At 34.8% G+C, this 23,420-nt stretch overlaps 1 protein-coding gene across 8 annotated transcripts in view; it reads right to left on the reverse strand.

Moving 5' to 3' along the window:
* The window catches only part of RELCH (RAB11 binding and LisH domain, coiled-coil and HEAT repeat containing), a 112,853-nt gene that overhangs the window by 84,203 nt on the left and 5,230 nt on the right, over positions 1-23,420 (reverse strand). For all 8 annotated transcript variants that reach the window (XM_032422533.1, XM_032422535.1, XM_032422534.1 and 5 more), the window contains exon 2: positions 4,544-4,633. In XM_032422533.1, the coding sequence (XP_032278424.1) occupies positions 4,544-4,633 (90 nt within the window). The remainder of the gene's footprint in view (positions 1-4,543; positions 4,634-23,420) is intronic.

Consider the following 23,420-nt stretch of genomic DNA (forward strand, 5'->3'; position numbering starts at 1 on the left):
TGGGGGGAAAAAAATCCTCTTCCCCAAACCTTAAAAGAAAAAAAAAATCTTATTACTGTCCTTCCTACTCAGGTTCTCTTACAGATTCCTCTATCACTCATCTCAAAGCTGGTGTTTTTCAGGGTACCATCTTGGCCCTTTTCTTACCCTACATACCCCACCGGGATGATATCCAGCCTTATGGTTTTAACTTTGACAAGTACTCCGAAGATTCAAAAATCTTTAAACATTTTCCCGAAGATACAGACCTACCTAATTATCTCTAGGACATGCCCACCTGAGTGTCTCATAAGTTTTGAATTTGATCTATCTATATGAATTTCATCATCTTCCTCTCAAATCTCCTTCCTCCTGCAGCCTCTCTCCACTAATGGCACCACTATCTATGCAGATACCCAAACAGGAAACCTGGAAATTACTCTTCACTTATCCCTTGTGCTTACTCAGTCCACATTAATTAAATGTCCAAGCCATATATTCCAACCCTTGAGTAACCCCCTACTAAAAAACCGTTCATCTCAATTGTCTCTGCAATTATCCTAGTTCAGACCTTTATGATTTATCACCTAAATTATAACACCCTTCAGCCATATTAAAAGCTTGTTGCCTTTAAAGCCTTGTTTGAACATCTACCTCACTTAAAATCATAAAGATTTAAGTAAGGCTCAAAATAAGAAAAACAAACAAACAAACAGAAAAACAAAAAAAACCCTACTAATTTATATTAAGTACAAATATCTGTACTAGGGGAGAAATACATCAGGAATCTGGATATGTATGTTGCAGGCCAATAGCAAAGAGATGAGAGGGCTATTGATGCTGCTTCTTAATCATTGGACGGGCCAGGTTATTTCTCAGGCAAAAATCTGAAAGTCATTTTAGAATGTCTACTAGATTATGTAAGCTTTATAGAAGCTTCATGTCTCTATTTTGTTGATTATTGTTAACAGAACAGCTTAATACCTTGAGTACTGAATAAACACTCAACAAATATTAATTGAATAAGTGGATATTCAGAGACTCTGATGCTAAAAGACAGATCATGTAAAATGGAGACAGGGTTATAGGTGGTCCCAAAATTAACAAGGTCCTTACCACCATTTCTAAAGTACTGTACATTTATTTATATTACAGATACAGACATTTTTCAGGACAAATTTCTTGAGAGTGGAAACTTTATTTCAGGTTTCTATATCTAGTACCTAACACATAGCAGATGCTCAGAATGTCTAAAATAAATTTTTAAAAAATAGCAATCCCAATATTTAGAATATGCATGTCCCTTGCTATCTTTAAGAGAACTTGAAAACTTAAGAGGTGCACTGTACATGCACCAAGTAACACTAGATTTCTTTAATAACACACAGAAAGTTCAGTTAGGTTAAGCTCAATTTGGTTTGGTGTCTACCACTTTTTAAATCATTTTTATGTGAAAATTTACACTTCTAAATTCAGAAATGGAAAATATTTAAAATGAAAAGCTTTTTAAAAATTTACTTCTTTTAAAAGAAAATGACTATGTTGAAATAGTCTTGTACGGGAAAGACACAATTTGGCCATCCACCCACAGGAATGTACAGATGGGTCAAAGCTACAGCCTGGTACTAAAAGATATATTGTGGGCTCTGGAATAAAAACTTATGTGTTCATATCCTGATCTCTTATCATATGGAGGCTACTAGGCAAATCTGTCAATCGTGGTGAGCCTCAGTTTCCTGATGCATAAAATAAGGATATCATGACCTACTCTTCAGAACTGTTAACAAGATTAAATATTTTATACAAAGCACCCCAGCACAGTGCCTGACACGGAGTAGATGCTCAATAAACATTAGTTCATTTAGAGATGTTTTCCTCTTTGAAGGAAAACCTATGTAGACTTGATAAAAGAACCAGATTTTTAAATTTGGGAAAAAGATGGTAAGAATGATGCTGAAAACATAGTATCTATTTGTCTTATAAACAGCAGCCCCTGAATAAAGGTTGGAGCAGACCCTACATTTACGTGGTGGGACAATGGTCTCAATCAGTACCTGTGTTATCTATAATCTCCCTCTGCCCAAGACAGGTATAGAAAAATTTAATAAAGAAATTTCTATTCTTTCCTAGTGAGGTTTACAGGTGATCCAATCACAGATGACAGGATCTTTTCTGGATTATTGGTCTTTAGATAAGCTTTTAAGTTACTACCAATGGTTAGCAAAGAGCCACAAATCTTTTTAGAAATGGGAATTGTGATTAATTGAAACTTTTTCATAAAGTTTCACCCACGTATCACACATTTGATTCAATTACAGGCTATGGTACAAGAGTGCTAAAAAGTAATTCTCTTGTAGTAACATATATTTTCCTTCCCTTTTCCAATAAAGATAAAAGTGTTTATTTACATATTAGCACTGTATAATGATCAAAAATTACTTTATCTCCCCAAACCTAGAGAGAGAGTATAATCTTTAGATTAAAAATATAAGGTCAAAACCACCACATATTTATAACATTTCATTCTTAGGTATGCTTGGTTATAACATTTTGCTTTTATATCAATAATGTTTCCCTGAATTAGAAACACTAAAATACCTAAATAATAAGAATAATGAACCTCTTAAATCTGACTAAATCTAAAATTTAGGTTTTCAAATGGAAATTAAAGGAAAGAAAATAATTATGTGATCTCTTTTGGGTAAGAGTTACTTTCTAATTATATAACCGTTTGAACAGTAATACAATATACAAAACCAGATATATTTGGTTAGTCTAATAAACTACCATATATTTAATATTAACATATAACATAATATATCTAATATCTAACATATACAACATAATTATATAACATAATGCAACTTAACAAATGATAAAATAAGCAGGATAAATTAGTCCTAAAATTATTCAAATAATTTCCATCTAATTTGTTAATTTTTAGATAAAACTGATGTGATTTACTGTTTGATACAAGTCAATAAATAATGCTTATGACTAAATCATGATTTGATATAGGGAGCCACATTAAACTCTTCCAATGATTTCCCCATTCAACTGATATCACTATTATTTACACTGTTGAATCCTCTCTTAGCTTCTGCTGAAATAAAAATAGTTACATCATTTTTTGTCTAACTCATACAATACCATCTGAGATTTAAAATTATTCAATATTTCTATTCTTGAACAATGAATGAAAATCATATATTGAAATGTCATTTTTAATCAGGTCAAACCTAGTCCTTCCTGCTATGACATACTATATGGCACAGTCAGTTGTGGGCTCTGTTGCTGGGCTATCTGCATTTGAATTTGAATTCTAGCCTTGCCACTGAAGTCTTAAATAATCCCTCTGAGTGTCTCAGTCTCCTGGGGAGGAGAGGATGATGACAACTCTATAAGTCATTGAGTTAATACACATTTAGAATGGTGATTAGAATAGAGCAAGTGCTACATAAAAATTAGTACTCACTTTTATTCATAATGACCACGACAGGTAAACATTAGGTGGACTGTAACAAACTTGTCCCAGTAAATGGAACAAAAATTCAACAGTTGGTCAAGAAAGTAATTCACATTATGGGTACTCCCTGATACCATATTGCCCCCACGGGCCCCATCTGTTCCATGTTGCATCCCTCCTGCTCCAGGAGTGCCCACCATTCTGGTGGATATCAAACTACCTAACTGATGTCTGTCTGCTTTCCCCATCTAAGAGCCAATGTCCTATGAAAACTACAATTCCTGCAAAGCACTCAAGAATTTCTTCAATTACAGATAGCCACAGCTTTGAAGCACCTGACAAGTACGAAACAGTTGACACTAAAGGAGCCAGGGCTGCTACACTGAATTTCCAGGGTGGACCTGGACAGAATCTAACTGGCTTCATTAGATGTGGGCAGAGCAGATGAAAGGTGGAGAGGGGAGGACAGGAGATTGGTATGAATAACCAAGCATTCAGAAAGAACGTCGGTCTTCTAATTGGAATAAGCAAGGTCCTGGAGGGCCCTGCTGTACCAAGTATTAACCCTTTATTTTCTGGCTTATAGGAAAGCCAAGGGAAATTTTTGGAGAGATGCTGTGATGGCTAGGGAGCACCCAGAGGTCTCAAGACAAAGTTTTATACACCAGCCAGCACAGAAGTTTTTCAACCAATTTTTATAATCAGTAGTGTTGTGTTGATATACAACACCTAAATATCAGCCCAGGTTTGGAAGATCAAAGGAATGAGAAAGACAAGGTCCAACTAACTTTGTACTAAGCTATGGCTAACTTAAACCTGCTTTACACCAGTTAGAGAACTACATGGTTGTAAACTGTTGGTCACAAGCAGAACTCAGCAAATTTTAGGTATGCATAACCAGAAACTCACCCCACAACTGGAAGAGGAAGTTGAGGGTTCAGATGTTCCTTGTAGCCAATAAATTAGTAACATAACTTTGTGTAATAACTACATAATTATATTCACATACCAAATTGTAGAAGGAAGAGAATTCCTCATGTCACTTTATTATTTCTTGAATGTCAAAGAATCCAAATCTGTCTTTACAATGTTACTCACCTGCCACTCTCTCATCTGTTTCCCTGTTACCGTCATCTGAATATCTTGCAAAGTCTAAAGAATCAAGAGTACTGATGCTCCCAGCTCGATCTGTAATAATGAGAAAAATAAAAGAAACTTATTTTTAATTGTCAAGATAAAACATTGGAAATCATTTACCTATTATTATTTTCAGTTTATAAAACTATGATTCTAAATTCTACTAAAACAATAAACTAAGATAAAAATGCCGACACCAACTAAGCTACTTTAAAACAACTCAAGTTTCCCTGCCCAAATCTCTGGCTAATTCCTGAACAACGCACACACAGGGCAAACTGCAACCTGTCCAGCTAAAGATGAAAAAACCCAAAACAAACAAAAACAACCTGAAATGAAATTTGAGCTACTGTACTGAGTGTTTGCAGACTGAATTCAAGAAAATAATTTCTTATGAAAAAACACAACACTGTCTGAAAAAATAGAACAGAATCCTGTCTCCAAACATAACACACATTTGTCCACCTTACAGTCCAAACTACATGATACACAAGAACCAGTAGAATGCAACCCAGTCTGAAGACTAAACACAATCAATAGGGACCAACTCGAAGATAATCTAGATGTTAGAATTAGTACACCAAGTTTTTAAAATAACTACTAAAACTATGCTTAGTAGACTAAGATTTTAAAATAACTACTAAGGGGCTCCTGGGTGGCTCAGTGGTTAAGTGACTCCCTTTGGCTTAGGTCATGATCCTGGGGTCCTGGGATCGAGCCCCACGTCAGGCTCCCTGCTCAAGCCTGCTTCTCCCTCTCCTGCTCCCCCTGCTTGTGCTCTCTCTCTCTCTCTCCCCCACCCTCTGTCAAATAAATAAAATCTTTAAAAATAAAATAAAATAACTACTAAAACTATGCTCAGTGAAGTAAAGGAATATGTGCACAGAATGAAAGAAAGGAGAAAATCTTAGCAGAAAAACAGAGACTATAAAAATACTAATGGAAACTCTAAAAGAAAATTACCTGAAATTTAAAATTCTCTAAACAGTTTAAAAACAAAATGGAAATAACTGAGGAAGGAGTCAGTGACTTTCAAGATAGATTAATAGAAACTATCCAAACTCAAGAACAGAGAGAAAAAAAGATTGAAAAAAAATTAACAGAGCCTCAGGGACCCATGGAACAATAGCAAAAGATCTGACATATGTGAATTGGAGTCAACAATAGGTAAGACAAGAGATGGGACAGATACAAATTCAAGAAGCTCAAAGAACACAGAACAGAAATTTAGGCACATAATCAAATTGCTGAAAACCAAAAATGAAAAGAAAATATTAAAAGCAGCCAGAGAAAAACAATATTTTACATATAGGGGAACGGTAATTTGAATGACTGCTGACTTCTCATAAAAACTCCAAAGGCATCCAGGTAGGAAAGAAAGAAGTAAAACTATTTCTATTTTAAATATAAAAAAACTAAGGAATCCACTAAAAGATAAACAGACCTAAGAAATAAGTTTATCAAAGCTGCAGAACACAAGATCAACATACAAAATTCAAATTTTTATATACTAGCAATGAACAATCCTAAGGCAAATTTTTTTAAAATTTGATTTCCAATAACATCCAAAAGAAGAAAATACTTAAGGAAGACACTCCAAGCTTATAGATGAGAATACCCATGTTAGGACAGCAGAAATCCACACTACACAGATTCAATGGAAACCCTGCAATCCCAATTAAAAAAAAAAAAAAAAAAAACTCTGCTGACTTTTTCCCACTTCTTGGCAAATATTGAGAAACTATCCTAAACCATGGATATGAAAAAGTCTCAGAAAAGTTGATCTTTTTTTTTTTAAGTTCATTTATTTAAGTAATCTCTACATCTGACGTGGGGCTGGAACTCATGACCCCCAGATCAAGAGCTGCATGCTCTTCCAACTGAGCCAGCCAGGAGCCCCAATGCCAAAGTAATCTTGGAAAAGAATAAGGATAGAAGAATCATACTTCTTGATTTTAGACTTACAGCATTTTTCAACAAATGGTATTGGGATAAGCAGATAGCCACATGCCAAAGAAGGCAAGTGGACCATTATTGTACACCACAAGCGAAAACTAATTAAAAATGGACCACAGACCTAAATATAACAGTGAAAACTATAAAACTTTTAGTAGGAAATGTGGAAGCAAATCTTTGTGGCCTTGGCTTAGGGCAATGATTTCTTAGATATAACACAAAAGCATAAGCAATGTGGTAGGCAGAAAAATCCTAATCCCTGATTATCTGTGAATATGTTATCTTACATATAGATGGAATTAAGATTGCTAATCAGCTGATTTTAAAATAAAGAGATTATCTTGGATTATTCAGGTTGGGCCAATTTAATAGCAAAGGTCTTTAAAAGTGGAAAAGGGCCAAAACCAAGGAATATAGGCAGCCTCTAGAAGCTATTTTAAAGGCTTCCCCTAGAACCTCCAGAAAAAACACAGGCCTGCCAACATCTTAATTTCAGCCCATTTAGCCTATTACAAGACCCATTTTGGATTTCTGAACTACAGAACTGCGAGATAATAAATAATAAAAATAATAAATTTGTGTTGTTCTAAGATGCCACATTTGTTTTTTATAGCAGCCATAGGAAACTAATACAAGTGATAAACAAATGAACTGATAAACTAGATTTCATCAAAATGAAAAACCTCTGCTTTAATGGATAAAGAAGAGGTGAGATATATATGTATATATATATATACACACACACACACATATATATGATATACACATATCATATATATATCATATACATACATATATGTACAATGGAATATTATTCAACCATAAAGAATGAAATCTTGCCATTTACAACAACATGGATAGATCTAGAGAGTATAATGTTAAGTGAAATAAGGCAGTCAGAGAAAGACAAATACCATATGATTTCACTCATACGTGGAATTTAAGAAATGAACTGAACAAATGAACAAAGAAAAAAAAAAAAGAAGAGACAAATCAAAAAACACTCTTCATTACAGACAACAAACAGACAGTTACCAGAGGGGAGGGAGGTGGTGGGATGCATGAAATAGGTGAAAGGGATTAAGAGTACACATTTTGTTGAGCAGTGAGTAATATATGGAACTGTTGAATCACTATATTGTATGGCTAAAACTAATATAACGCTGTATGTTAACTATACTGGAATTTAAAAAAAAAATCACCATTTAGAAAGTGAAAACACAACCCACAGAATGTGAGAAAATATTTGCAAATCAAGCATCTGATAAAGGACTTATATCTACAAATATAAAGCACTCTTATAACTTAATAAAAAAAAAAGAGCATAACTTCAAAATGGGCAAAAGATTTAAAAAGACATTTTTCCAAAGAAGATACACGAATGCCTAGTGAGTACACCGAAGAATGCTCAACATCATTAGTCATTAGGGAAATGAAAACCAAACCACAATGAGTTACCATTTCAAACCCACTAGATGGCTATAATCAAAAAGACAGATACTAACAAGTGTTTCAGAGGATGTGGAGAAAGCAGAACCCATATACTTTGCTGGCTGGAATGTAAAATGGCTCGACTGCTTAGGAAAAGTTTGGCAGTTCCTCAACAAATTAAACATAGAATTCCCATATAGTATATACTCTACTATATACTATACACCCAAGAGAATTGGAAACCTATATTCATACAAAAACTTGTTCATGAATGTTCATTAACAACATTATTCACAATGGCAACAAAACAAAACAACATTATTCACAATGTCCATCAACTGATGAATAAGTAAATAAAATGTGGTATAACCATATAATGGAGTATTATTCACACATGCAACAACATATATAAACCCTGAAAACATCCTAAGTGAAAGAAGCCAGACACATATGGTCATATATTATATGATTTCACTTATATGAAATGTCTGGAATAGGCAAATCCATAAAACACAAAATATATTAGTGGTTTGCCAGGCACTGTTGATAGAGAAGAATGAGCAGTGACTACTAATGGGTACAGGATTTCTTTTAGGGATGATGAAAATGTTCTGGAATACAGAATAATGATGATTGCACAATTTTATAAATACACTAAAACTGAATTGTATACTTTAAAATGGTGAATTTGGGGTATATGAATTATGCCTACTTTAATAAAAAGACAAAAAATATTCAAGTGTTGGCCAAGATGCAAAGAAACTGGAACCCTCATATATTGCTGGTGGGAATGTAAAATGGTACAGCTACTTTGGAAAACAGTTGGTAATTCTTCAGAAAGCTGTTAAACATTTGAGTTACCTTACGACCCAAACAATTCCTCTTCCATCCCAAACAAATGAAAACGTATGTCCACACAAAATCTTGTACATGATCATTTATAGCAGCATTATATACAATGACAAAAAAGTAGAAACAACAAAATGCCTATTAACTGATGAATGGAGAAATAAAATGTAGTATATACATCCATACAACTGAAAGTTATTATCCAATAAAAAGGACTGAAATACTGATACATGTTACAACATGATGAAGCTTGAATATACCCTAAGTGAAAGAAGCCAGTCACAAAAGAACCACATATTACATGTAAGGAATGTACAAAATTGGCAAATCTATAGCGGCAGAAAGTAGATTAAGTAATTTCCTAGGGCTGGAGGGTGAGGATGAACAGGATGTGTGATAATGGGTGAGAAATTTCTTTTTGGGGTGATGGATAGGATCTAAAATTAGAATAGGTGATAGTTGCACAACTCTATAAATATGCTAAAAACAATTGAATCATATACTCCAAATGGGTGAATTTTAAGATACTTAAATTATGTCTAAATAAAACTATTAATTTAAAAAAGGTATAACAGCTTTGGAGTGCAATGAGAAAAAATGTAATTCAAATTCTGTATTCAACAAAAATATCCTTCCAAAATGAAGGCAAGATAAACTTAATCAGTTCCCTAAATATTTTTCACAAAGGTCCTTGTGCCTCAAGATGCTCCTAAGAAGAGTTTTAAAAAAAGAAAGAAAAAAATATAGTTGTGTGTGTGTGTGTGTGTGTGATATCTCAGGTTTTATAGTGCACATCAGTATAACAAAGATCCATAGAAGTCCTGAGGTAAAGCAAAATAAGATAGCATTTCCCAGAATCATTTGTCCACCACATTCCTTTTTTGAGTAATACCTATTTATTATCACAAGGAAATAATGTTACTCAGAACACATTGTGAAAAATGTTAAACTGCTTTCCCTATTTTTCTGTAATTTAAAAATATCCCTCTCTCACTCCCCCCTGCTTGTGTTCCTTCTCACTGTCAAATAAATAAATAAAATCTTTAAAAAAAAAAATAAATAAAAATATTCATTTAAGGGAAATAATGCATTAGAACAGGGGTTGGCCGGCTAAGACCTGAGCCAAATGTGGCCTCAGACCCGTTTTTATATGATCCCCAAGCCAAGGGTGGCTTTAATATTTTTTAAAGGGTTGTTATCACTTATTCAGTCACTAAACATTTACAGAGCACCTAATCTGTACCAGGTACTGTTGTATATTCAGGGCACACAGCAGTGAAAAAACAGATAAATAGTATGCCAAAAGATACTATGCAGAAAAGCAAAACAGTAGAAAAGGGAAAATTAATTTATACGAAAACATCTCAACTCTTATTAGATCTCTGTGATGTAGCTGTCTTTTCGTTACTATTTTTTAAACAGAAATGTCTTGTCTCTCAGATCCCACTTCACCATCAGTGGCTCCCAGATTCAATGACGCTGTGGAAGGCTCCAATCAGAAAATATTTTAAACTGAGCACTAAAGAATAAATGTCCACCAAGTCAACTAATGAGGGAAAGAAAAAACAAGTATATGGAATTTTCAAAGTGCAGGACTAGTTTGGTGTAAGCAGTAAGGTTTCAATGTACAGAAGCTACAAGGTGGTCAGGCAGGCTAGGAGGTAAAGGACCAGCAGGGACATTTTGTAATAGTGTACAGGAATGAACCACGCTGTAAAATAAACGAGTAACATCAATTTTACAAAGGAATCTACTTCTATATTAAATTTTACACATGCAGAACTGGTTACAGTTGAACACTCAGCTTTTCAAGGAAGGTGGTTCCTCCTTAGTAAATACTAGCTCAGCTTTCTACTCTTTCTGAGATAGTACACAGCTAACTGCCTAGCATTCTTACTCAGAAGACACTGTAGGATTTTGCAAGTGTTGGGGTCATTATTATAAAAAAAATATATTGCTGTTTTACTATATAGGAAACAAAAGAAATAGAGACTCAAATATTCAAATTAGGGAAAGACTTATTGAGCTGCACTTAATACTTGAAAATACTTCATACCCTATTAACTTTTTGTCAGGCACCATCTTAAGTGCAGGGCATACTGTGTCATCAAGACTGACAAGGTCCCTGTTCTTAGAGAACATTCTACAGCGGGGAAGAGAACAGTAAGTAAAAAAAAGAAAAAAAGAAAATTAATTAATTAATTCAGATGATCAAAATGGTATAAAGAAAATAAAAGAAGACAAGGCCAGAGTAGTAGGTAGTTGCAGGTTGGGGTGTAATATTGGTGCGAGATATTATAAGGAGAGAAAGCCCTTCTGAAGAGGTGAGAATAGGTGAAAGAGTTTCAGGCAGACCTGAGTCAGGAAAAACAGAGGCTAGTGTAAACAATCAGAAAACCACCATAGTTTGAATTCTATTTCAAGTACAAAGGGAAACAACAAAGCACACAATTTTTAATCATTTAACCAATTTTTAATCAAAATCATTTTGGCTTATATATGCCTATATGCTATAAGTAAAGTGGTTTGTAGAGAGACCAATTAAGCTAGAGAGTATTATGCTAAGTGAAATAAGTCAGCCTGAGAAAGACAAATACCCTATGATTTCACTCATATGTGGAATTTAAGAAACAAAACAAATGAGCAAAGGGAAAAAAGACAAAGTGAGGGAGAGGCAAACCAAGAAACAGACTTTCAACTCTAGAGAACAAACTGAGGGTTACTAGATGGGAGGTGGGTGGGTGGGGGGATGGGTCAAACATGCGACTGGGATTAAAGAGGGTACTTGTCCTGAGGAGCACTGGGAGTTGTTTGGAAGTGATGAATCACTATACTGTACACCTGAAACTAATATTATACTGTATAACTGGAATTTAAATAAAAACTTGAATTATAAAAAAGAGGTTATTATAGTCACGTGGGTAAGAGACAATCAGATTTAAACTAGAATAGTGGCAGTAGAAATGTGAGTAGTGGTCAGATTGAGGTTATGCTTTTAATGTAGAACTACATGTCCTGCTAATATCATGGATGTGGGTTTAAGTAAAAGAGAGAAAACAAAATTATTCCTAAAGACTTCATTTACTGGATTTGTAATATGAGATACAAAAGGTGAATAGAACTTCAGAGGTTCTGTGTTTTAAGTGCACTGTGGTGATGGGTAGAATAATCCTTAGCTTACACCAGATTTTTAAGTGTCCCTAAAAAGAAAGCACTATGTAAACATTCTCACTTAGGCGAAGGAATTAAAGTGGATACTTATTAAGGGTGACCTAACTAGCTAATGCAAAAAAAGGACAAATTAGAAGCTAGGTCAAGTTTGTTATTAAAATACTACTTTACAAAGTACCTAACTATTTATATATTGATCTAAGGAAATAGATTATCTCTGTTCAGAAAGCAGAATCAGGACAAATGAATGCAAATTATAGAAACATAGATTTGGACCTCACATAGGGCTCCCCCATCTTCCTTTTTTTGGGTAAGTTTATTTATTTATTTAACTAATCTCTATACCGAACATGGGGCTCGAACTCATGACCCTGAGATCAAGAGTCGCATACTCCTACAATTAAGCCAGCCAGGTGCCCCCCCCATCTTCTTTTAAAACAATTAGTACATGCCAATAACTGAAATGATTGACTTCAAATAGAGCTATGTCATTATCAATGTACCTTATCTTTAAATTCCTGTTAAGGTAAACTAAGTGAAATTCTATATATAGCACTCTTCTTAGAACACTGTGTTTCTATTCAAGGAAGCATTTAATTTCCTTGCAATTTAATTATACCTGATAAATAATAATTTGCTATTAACTTAAATTTTAAGACAGCATAAGCAAAAATGACAAAAAAACAAATATTACAGTATCCCTCGTTATCGCATAATTTCTTTTAAGCTTAAGCCAAGAAATACCAAATAACAACAGTAACCACAGAAGTATCAAAAGTTCATGTTAAAGGGGCTGGCTCAGTCAGTAGAGTATGTGACTTTTGATCTTGGGGTTCTGAGTTTGACCCCACATTGGGTGGAGAAATTACTTAAAAAAAAAAGTTCACATTAAAAATGGGCTGAACTCAGGAACACTACTCAGCAATTTAAAAAAACACTACTGGGATGCCTGGGTGGCTCGGTTGGGTGTCTGCCTTCGGCTCAGGTCATGATCCCAAGGTCCTGGGATCGAGTCCCACATTGCGCTCCTTGCTCAGCGGGGAGCCTGCTTCTCCCTCCCCCTGCCACTCCCACAGCTTGTGCTCTCTCTCTCTCTGATAAATAAATAAAATCTTAAAAAAAACCCAACAACACTACTGATATGTATAACAACATCAGTGAATCTCAACGCTGAATGAAAAAAGCTTTATACAAGAGTACACACTGTATAAGTTCATTTAAGTGGTGTTTTAGGAGGCAATAGTAATTTATAGCAGAAAAAAATCATAATAGTGGTTCTTGGAATGGGGGGCTAACTGGGAAGGAGCATGAGGGAACTTCTGGGGGGGGATATGTATTGACAGGAGTTTGGGTTATCACAGGTGCATTCATTTGTCGAAACTCATCAAATGGTACACTTAAAACTTACATATCTTATTGTCTTTAAATTTTACCTCAAAAGAAAAAAGACTCTAAATATTGAGCTCTTGGGTAATGACATGCATACTAAAGATTTTAAAAGAAAGTATATTGATATCTGCAGCTTAATTTGAAATGCATAAAAAAACAGGATGGAGTTCTGGATGAACAAAGGGTTGAAGAAATATCTAGATATAAGCCAAAGCAAGCAGAGTAGAATGTGAACTGTGTAATCTAGTGGTGGGTATATGGGTATTAAAATTCTCTCAACTTTTCTTTAAGTTTGAAATTTTCAAAATATGGGAAAAAATAAAACTTGTTAAATTAAACATTGATAGGATCCACTGACTCCTAGATTTTAATAATTAAAGCTGTAATACTGGAAAATAGCTATTATTATTGTCTTAAATGACAAAAAAAATTTTAAATGTTTTCCCTCTACTGTTTAAAATTGAAGCTTATATGGTGAGAATTTGCCAGATCATTAAGGCTATTGATACATATTGCTTAAACTGCTTTCCAAAATAAGTAAATATAACAATCTAAGTTCCATCAGCAGTTTATAATGCCAATGCTTGGTATTATTTTTAATCTCACCAATTTAATGTAAAACTGTATCTTGCTTAATTATGCATCTCTGATTCCTGGTGAACTTGAACACTCTTTGAAAAATAAGTGTGTGTGTGAATTTTCTATTCACATTCTTTGACCATGGAACTAACATCTAGATTTTCCTGATATATTAGTTTATCTGGCCATTATTGCCCTAACCAGAAACTCAACTTAAGAACTACATCTTCTACTCTTAGTCACATGTCTTAGCTCCTCATTCTGATGTCTACAACGTGTGTATTAAAACATGTACACCCAGTAGGACCAACTTTTTTTTTTTTTTTTTTTAAGATTTTATTTATTTATTTGAGAGTGAGCGAGAGAGAGAATGAGAGAGAGAACACCAGAGGGGGTAGGGTCAGAGGGAGAAGCAGACTCCCCGCTGAGCAGGGAGCCCGATGTGGGACTCGATCCCGGGACTCCAGGATCATGACCTGAGCCGAAGGCAGTCGCTTAACCAACTGAGCCACCCAGGCGCCCCAGGACCAACTTTTATCAACCAATATTCTGGTATTGTGACATCAGTCCTCACAGTCTTATTCCTGATTTCATGAAATGTTAAGGATGATGTTGGTTGTTGATTTCAGATAAATATTTTTTATTATGTTAAGTATTCACCTACTGTTAGTTTTCTATGTTTTTTTCTTTCTCTTCCTCTTCATATGTTTAATCATATATATAGGCCTAGATTAGAGCTGGTTAATCACCATACATTATTCCTCCATTATACTGTTATTATTTCTCTGAAAGTTTCAAAGAACTCATCTGTACAATGGGAGAGTCCTTGGGGAAAGCAAACACACACACAGTTTAATTTTTAACTTGGTATTATTATGGCTGTTGGAAAATATTTTGGCCCAAGCCAAGAGCTTCATATTTTCCAAAAAAGAAGATTTGACACCTTTCTAAATAATAACTATGATGTCACAAAAGTAAAAATCTCCTAATTCATTAAAATTTATTCTATATCAGAAAAAAAAATACTAATAAAGACAGTAATTTCAATTTTGACTGAACTAACCTATAACAGGTTTTGTAAATACAATGTACTTTGGATTTTCAGACTAATAACAGGTAATACTATAGCCCCAAGAGAAATATGCTTCTGTAGATCCAGCCACAATTCTTTTCAGGGTAAGTGCCTTTCTAAATACTCTAAAAGAGAGAGGTTTGAAAAATTTAACTCCTTTTATTTGGAAAGAATCTACCATATTCTAATATGAAGTATACCACAAAGCATATCTTCAAATTCTAGGATTGTGTAACTTCTTAATAATTCATTTTATAACTCAAGAAGCTGAATGGCCTGGAAGTTTCATCAGAGCTGGCAAACTGGTAAAACCTGTATGTAGGTTTTAACTGAAGTCTGAGAACTAAATCCATTATATGCAGTGTGACTTTAAAGCATGCAAGATTAGTTTTATAAATCACATACAAAAGTCTCACTTATATTTACATTTAATATTTTAGCACTGATGCAGGATGTACTTTTACAATAGTTCAAAAAATTAGTTTCAGATTCTTGAAAAGGTATTTTTTATGGAAATTATATAGTACTTTAAAATCTAAATGTAATTGAATAGCTGCTGACTGGTAAAGAGTACTGGTTAATTCAATTAAACATTTATTGATCAACTACTGTGTACGAGGTTACTGACATGAAGGTAAAGTATTAAAGGATATTTTTAAAGATGTGGATATAGAAGTCCACGTAGATGTGTTTTGTATGCTTATTAAATGTTTCTGTAAATACACACAATGAGTTACTAATAGTAATTGACTCAGATGAGTAGAATTAAAATCTTTACTACATACTTTTCTTTGTACCATTTGAGTTTTGTTTGTATTTTGGCATTTTACCCCCAAAGACATTTAATACTTTTTATAATATAAGCATTTAACAATTAAAAAGTCATGAAAGTACCCAATTCATAATGAAAGGACAGGGAGTAAAGTATTACCAAACAATTAGCTTTATATTTCAATTCTTTCAGTAAAGGTGGTTTACTGAACCATGCCTAAATAAATCTATGTCACAGTACATAACAAAGGAATGTATATTATAGAAATTCAATAAATAGAAAGATAATAAATTTCCCTTAAAAGTAATTATATTTAGGGGCGCCTGGGTGTCTCAGATGGTTAAGCGTCTGCCTTCGGCTCAGGTCATGATCCCAGGGTCCTGGGATCGAGCCCCACATCGGGCTCCTTGCTCTGTGGGAAGCCTGCTTCTCCCTCTCCTTCTACTGCTTCCCCTGCTTGTGCTCTCTCGCTCTCTCTGTCAAATAAATAAATAAAATCTTAAAAAAAAAAAAAAGTAATTATATTTAAACCTGAGATTGTATATAAACATTTTAATATGTTATCAACTTAAATTAATTATGGATCTTAGAGATCTATCAAGGGCAAAACTTACATTTATAGTTTTTGATCTCAATTCTTCTCCAATGCTGGGGCTCATTTCACTGACCCATATGTTGAAAATATTTGAGAGCTAGAAGGAATCTTAGAGATAGTCCAATCCCCTCATTTTTACAGATAAGAATACATAGCTATGTATTCATTCAGTATTTACTAACCCTCAGTGGGGAATATAAAATTCAGGAGGATTTGGTCCTTGCCTTAAATAAGCTTATAAACCACTGAAATTAAGTCATGTACACAGATAACAATGATACAATCAGATCATTGTATGTTAAAAGGTTTAAATAAATTGTGAGTAAGCCAGGAGTAGAAATCCAGTCTGTCAGCTTGCAGTCTGCTGTCTTTTCCTCTTTGTCAGAAGATTCCACAATGAACTAGACCTTCCGAGTCAAAAGACTGAAAATTAGTAAGAGACTTAAATGCTGAAATTTTATAACAAACTATTTACTTAACTTAAAATTTCTATAGCACTGGATGATTTTACCATATGAACAGCTGTTAGGTGAAGAGAAGAATTATTAATAATTATTATCAATAATTATTATTATATTTTTAACATGTTTGGAGCACTTATTCTGTGCCAGACACTTTCCATGGATAACCTTATTTAACCTCATAACAACCCCCTGCAAGAGGAGTCATTGGCACCTGCTTTTTTTGAAAGATTTATTTATTTGAGATAGAGAGAGAGAGCGCGCACCTGTGTGGGCACACGGGGCACGCAGGTGGTGTGAGTGGTTGGGAATCCTCAAGCAGACTCCCTGCTGAGCACAGAGCCCAATTCAGGGCTTGATCCCAAGAACCTAAGATCATGACTGGAGCAGAAATCAAGAGTCCTACGCTCAACTGACTGAGCCACCCAGGCGCCCTGCCATCTGCTTTTTACAGGAGAAGAAACAGAGTATGCAGAGTGCTGTAATTAGAAAGTGGCAGAGTAGAAATGTAAAGTTGAGCTCTCTGATTTCGAGGCCTGAGCTCTAAACCGTTAGTTTCCTCAATAATACCTAAGAGCATGTAGGTTCAGATCTCCTAGTTCCAGGTAAGTTGGGCTTAACACTGTGAATGGCTTCAGAAAGATCAAACTTAACTCAGCTTTGCTCAGGCAGAGTTGAGGGAATAGGCTATAGAGGAAAAGGCTAATTTTCACAAGGAATATTCTAAACTCACATATTTACAGGAAACTACTACCTACGACAGATCATTTCTTTAACACAGCTTCAACATTTATTCAAAGCTTTTTCCCAGGCACAATGTTAGGCACTGTGCATTAGGAAAAAAAAAAAAAAAGTGTTCATTAGAAAGACATGTAAATTCACAAGTCTCTATATAATTTCCATAAGTGGAACAGATCAAAAAAACGCCACAAGTTAGAGGATTCAGAGCTCACTATGGGCTGGAGAATCTTCAGGGAGAGGAAGGAACATAAACTGGACCTTCCTTTAAGGATACACAAGATCTGGAAAAAAGAGAAGGACAACAGGGAATAAATAAGCATTCTCAGAGAAGGAAAAGGGTGCTGAGTCACAAAAATATAAAACATGTCCAAGCGACACTGAGTAAACAATGTAAGTATAATAAAAGTCTTATATATGGACAACATGGTTGAAAAGGCAGGAAGAAGCAACATTTTAGGAAGAACTTTATTATAAATATCCATGATAAAATAATTATTTATTTATTTATTTATTTAAGATTTTATTTATTTTTCAACAGAGAGAGAGAGAGACGGCGAGAGAGGGAACACAAGCAGGGGGAGTGGGAGAGAGAGAAGCAGGTTTCCCGCTGAGCAGGGAGCCCGATGTGGGACTCGATCCCAGGACCCTGGGATCATGACCTGAGCTGAAAGCAGACGCTTAACGACTGAGCCACCCAGGCGCCCATGATAAAATATATATTTTTTAAAGATTTTATTTATTTATTTGACAGAAAGAGACACAGCGAGAGAGGGAACACAAGCAGGGGGAGTGGGAGAGGGAGAAGCAGGCTTCCCACAGAGCAGGGAGCCCGATGTGGGGCTCCATCCCAGGAACCTGGGATCACGACCTGAGCCGAAGGCAGACGATTAACGACTGAGCCACCCAGGCACCCCTCCATGATAAAATATTTTATGGTCACTTTTATCATACCACACAAAAAATGAGAAAAAATTAAAATTTCTAAACAGGTTTATAAATTCTTTTTTTCTGTATGTAATATATGATTTTGCTAATAAGAGTTGGAAAAAGTTGCTTTAGGGCAGGCGGAAGCAATTTTAAAAAGGTTTTAGCTGGAATGACAAGAATAAATAGCTTTTAAAATGAAGTAAGAACAAGGATGGAAGAAGAGATTAAAAGCACATGAACCTGTTATAAGATTAAAACTGATGGTCCAGATGTGAACTAAAGGCCTTAACTAAGGCAGCACACAAGCACAGAACTGATAGAGGGTCAGAAATAAGAGAAAATATGATGACACTACTTTGAGTGAGCAATCTCATCTACCTACAACAGGACCAACTGGTTGCAAAAACAAATGAACATCATTTCTGATTGCTGGGAATTTTTGAAATACTGGGTGGGAAAATGTGGAAGAAAGCTACACCCATGATTGCAACTGTGTTCTCTTCCTCCTTGAGGTTTTAGTTAGTCACGCTCCATGACTATACCAGAAACTTAGAGGTAACCATGCAGCAAAACTTCAAGACTGAAAAAGAAGTACGGACAAATTAAGCCTTGTAAGATTATTTCATTCAGAAGAACAATTAGTGACTATATTTGGCTCTAATTTGAGGCTCAGTTGATCCTAGTCTATGGCCCAGATATCCTACAACCACATGTAGGACATGCATCCTGATTTAGATTAAGTGCTATGTAACATGGACATCTTGATGAAATTAAGTGATGCTTTAGGTGGATTATTCACCTCTCAGTGTGGTGCTGCAGTCTGTCACTTTGACTGTTTTTTAAATGGTTAGTTTTAGACTACCTGACCTGCCTTCTGCATTAAGGAGAGTGACCGATCATACACTAAAATGACCTAAGAATTCTTGCTGAGCTATTTTAAAGTTAACATAAAACAGTAGTTGTGGTGTAATGGAAAGAATGCAGACTTTGAAGTTAGTGATCTGGGCTGGAACCTTAGTCCTGCCACTAAAGACATGATTTGTGGTAAAATATAAAAGGGCATACAAAGAAAGGTAAGCCCCTGTGCCTACCTCCCAATCAGCAATCCTCCTCTGTGGCACCAATCATTGTTTAGACTCTTCTGTATGTATCCTTTTAAATTATGCTAGGCATATGCAAATTTCTCCCTTTTTGTACATAAATGGAAATATATACAAACTGGCTGCATCCTAAATTATTCAATTTATAATATAACTTGGTGATCATTCCACATCAGCACATACCGACTATTCTGTTTTAATTAACCAATCCTTTGCTGTTGGATATTTAGGTTGTTTTCAATCCTTTTTCTTTAAAGATTTCTCATTTATTTATTTAAAAGGGAGAGAGAAAACGCAAGTGAGCAGGGGGAGGGGCAGAGGGAGAGGGAGAGAAGCAGACTTCCTGCTGAGCAGAAAGCCCAACTTGGCGCTTGATCCCAGAACCCTGAGATCATAACCTGAGTCAAAATCAAGAGTGGAGGGTGACTGGGTGGCTTAGTCGTTAAGCGTCTGCCTTCGGCTCAGGCCATGATCCCAGGGTCCTGGGATCGAGCCTCACATCGGGCTCCCTGCTCAGCGGGAAGCCTGCTTCTCCCTCTCCCACTCCACCTGCTTGTATTCCCTCTCTTGCTGTCTCTCTCTCTGTCAAATGGATGAATAACTTAAAAAAAAAAAATTTAAAAAATAAAAAAAAAATCAAGAGTGGAATGCTTAACTGACTGAGCTACCCAGGTGCCCTTAGGTTGTTTTCAATCTTTAATACCTTTACTTACAAATGATATTTTAAGAATCTTGGCTCAATTGTTTTAATGCAAACGAGCATGTATGTCTATAATAAATTACAGAAATGGAACAGGAGATTAAAGAAAATGTATTTTTAAAATGTGATTGATATCACCAAATTACTCTCAAGAGTGTGACACCATGCATGGGTACACATTTTACACCTTTGTGTCACACATCTATTTTTATCAAAACTATACTCGGAAGACAATATTGCTTATAAAAAATTTGTTAGGAAGAGTCCAGTGAGACCACAGATTCAAAAATTACCTACTGATACAGGCTATCTTTTTGATATGGACATCGTATTCAAAGGTTGAGGAGACAAATATCAGTATTCTTACTATTATGACTTATTAAAGGGCACAAAATGCAAATATTCATCATTAAGAACAATGATAAAATGGACTAGAGATTTTGGTGATACATTCATAACTCATCATTCCACCTTACATTCTTGGGTTAACTCTCCTTACTCTCACACATCTCCCTCTGACAGAAAAAAAAAGTTTCAATTCTTACCATGATTGTAAATTTTAATAGTTCTTCAATAGTTCTTTAATAAAGAACTACTATTGACTAGAAAAATTAGAAACTTTAAGGCTGTTGCTAGGTCCTTTTCAAATTCTACTTCCATACACAGAATATTTACAGGACACCCCATACAATGCAATAAAAAGCTATTGCCTGGATGGCTCAGTAGGTTAAGTGTCAGACTCTTGATTTTGGCCCAGGTCATGATCTCAGGGTCCCAAGACTGAGACCCCCTGGGGTTCTACGCTGGGTGTGGAGCCAGCTTAAGATTCTCTCTCTCTTCCTCTCCCTCTGCCCCTTCCCTGCTGCTTGCACACGCCCTCGTGCTAGCTCTCTAATAAATAAATAAATAAATAAAAATTTCTTTATTAATCCTTATATTTGTAAGATATATAGTTTGCAAGCAAAAAATGATTTTTTACAGTTAATTTTTACAAATTTAATTAATACATGATATTCAATATAAGGTATCAAAAGAGGTAGACAAATTCCAGACACATATGAAGAAATAACTTACTATTCAAAGTAAAATAAAAGCAAATCCCCCCAAATCAAAGGGGCACTGTGTTCAAAATATGAACAAACAGCAAAACACTATTTACTTAAATACTAACAAATATATTTTTAGTATAAATAATTTAGAAACCATAATTTATCACAGTATTTATAGGTCAAAGCCAGTAAAAACAATAGGCTATTAACATATAAGACCTTCCCAAGTGATATTTGTTTTGTTTTTTTTTGGTTTTAGATTTATTTATTTATTTTATAAAGAGACAGAAAGAGCCAAGGCAGGGAGGGGCAGAGGGAGAGGGAGAAACTTTAGCAGACCCCATGCTCAGCACGGAGCCCCACGCAGTGCTCCATCTCACAACCCTGAGATCAGGACCCTGAGATCACGACCTAAGTCCGACACTTAATTGACTGTGCCACCCAGGCACCCCTCAACTGATATTTGTAATTTAAATATAAAACTGTGTTTTTAGACCAAGATAAATGTTTTTCATCATAAGACCATGGGGGGAGGGGGGCATAGTTAAAAGCCATAAAAAAATTAACCAAATTAACCAAACTTAGTTTTTAACCTAAAAATACTAAACAAAATGAAAATTACACAAATTCTAAAGTTTTTTCAACGAAGTTTTTTTAAAAAAAAACAAGCATACATTCTGAAGACCACTAACTTTCCTTTTGACAAATAGAAAGCATAATTTTAATTTTTGACAGATATAAGGTCTGTTTTCCCTGATTAATAGCCCTATCTTGCTTCCTCTCAGCCAAAATACCACAATGGCTTGAAACATCACACTGCATTTTTCCAAGTACCCAAATGGAATCACTTTATTTAGTGGAGAGCCAGATAATGGCAAGCACATTACCAGATGTTTTAAATATGGCAAAATATAAAATAAATATTATCTTTTCTTTACCCTCACTTCCTTTTCCTTTTCCTCACTCACAATAAAGAGTCTAAATAGGGCCAGATAATAAAGTTACTATTTATTAGAAAATTTAACTTTCTCCACAAGGGCCATTTCATTATCATAATCAACAATAATTTTTCTATATCTGAATGCTTACCCTACTATCTGTATCACAGAAGACTATTCTATAGTTCTTCAATGTGTTGGTCTTGTCTCTTCACCAAGAACATAAACTCAAGGACCTGCATTAAACATCTTTTGGATTCCTACAATCCTGATTACACAACTTAATATATTGATCAACATAAAATATTGAATACCAACTATATTCAAGTCACTATGCTAGCCAGTGACAATATCTGATTAAATTTTTATTAGAATTAATAATAATCTTGAAACTACTAAACAGATATAGGCAAGAAAAATGACAGTTATGCAACAGATAAATTTGGGGATGTATAGGGTCCAGACAATAGTAGAAAGTCTCATTCAGCTAAAAGCAGTGAACCCAAAAATTTCAGAAATATTTTATTGATATTTTCTCTCTCAGAAGCCAGAGGAAGCACTAAACCCAATTTCAACCTAACAAGGGAGGAACAACTCTGTAAAGTGGAAGAGATGGGAATGCTGGAAGATTGTAAATCTTGACATTGGTGATAGTCTTAGCATTGGTGATACTGAAAAAAGAACACTGAGTACAATAAGATATGTACTCTTTGTGAGTTCTGAGAAAAGACAGGTAGGATCATGAAACAGAAAATTTTAAAAAGAAGGAAAGTGACTCATGAAGGTTGTAGGCTCACAAGTGAAATTATCACATTCATTCATAAATGACTGCCTCTTGACAAGCTACCTTATAAAAACTTGAAGACATGGTAAATACAGAATAAAAGAAATCCATCACTGAAAGGCATTAAGTTACTTGTCTTTCCCATGTGATCACCTACTGTCTGTACTATAAGAAAAAATTGGGCTCATCTATGAAACTACTTAAGACTTAAGTGGAACCAGCATTACTCTGGCAAAGATAGCACAATCTGTTAATCAATGACATTGCCACAATTTTTATCTTGCAATCTAACTGAAAAGCAAAACAATTACTAAATGGAAGTTT

Source organism: Phoca vitulina, unplaced genomic scaffold (genome assembly GCF_004348235.1).
Source record: "Phoca vitulina isolate PV1807 unplaced genomic scaffold, GSC_HSeal_1.0 scaffold27, whole genome shotgun sequence".
Taxonomy (NCBI): Eukaryota; Metazoa; Chordata; class Mammalia; order Carnivora; family Phocidae; genus Phoca; species Phoca vitulina.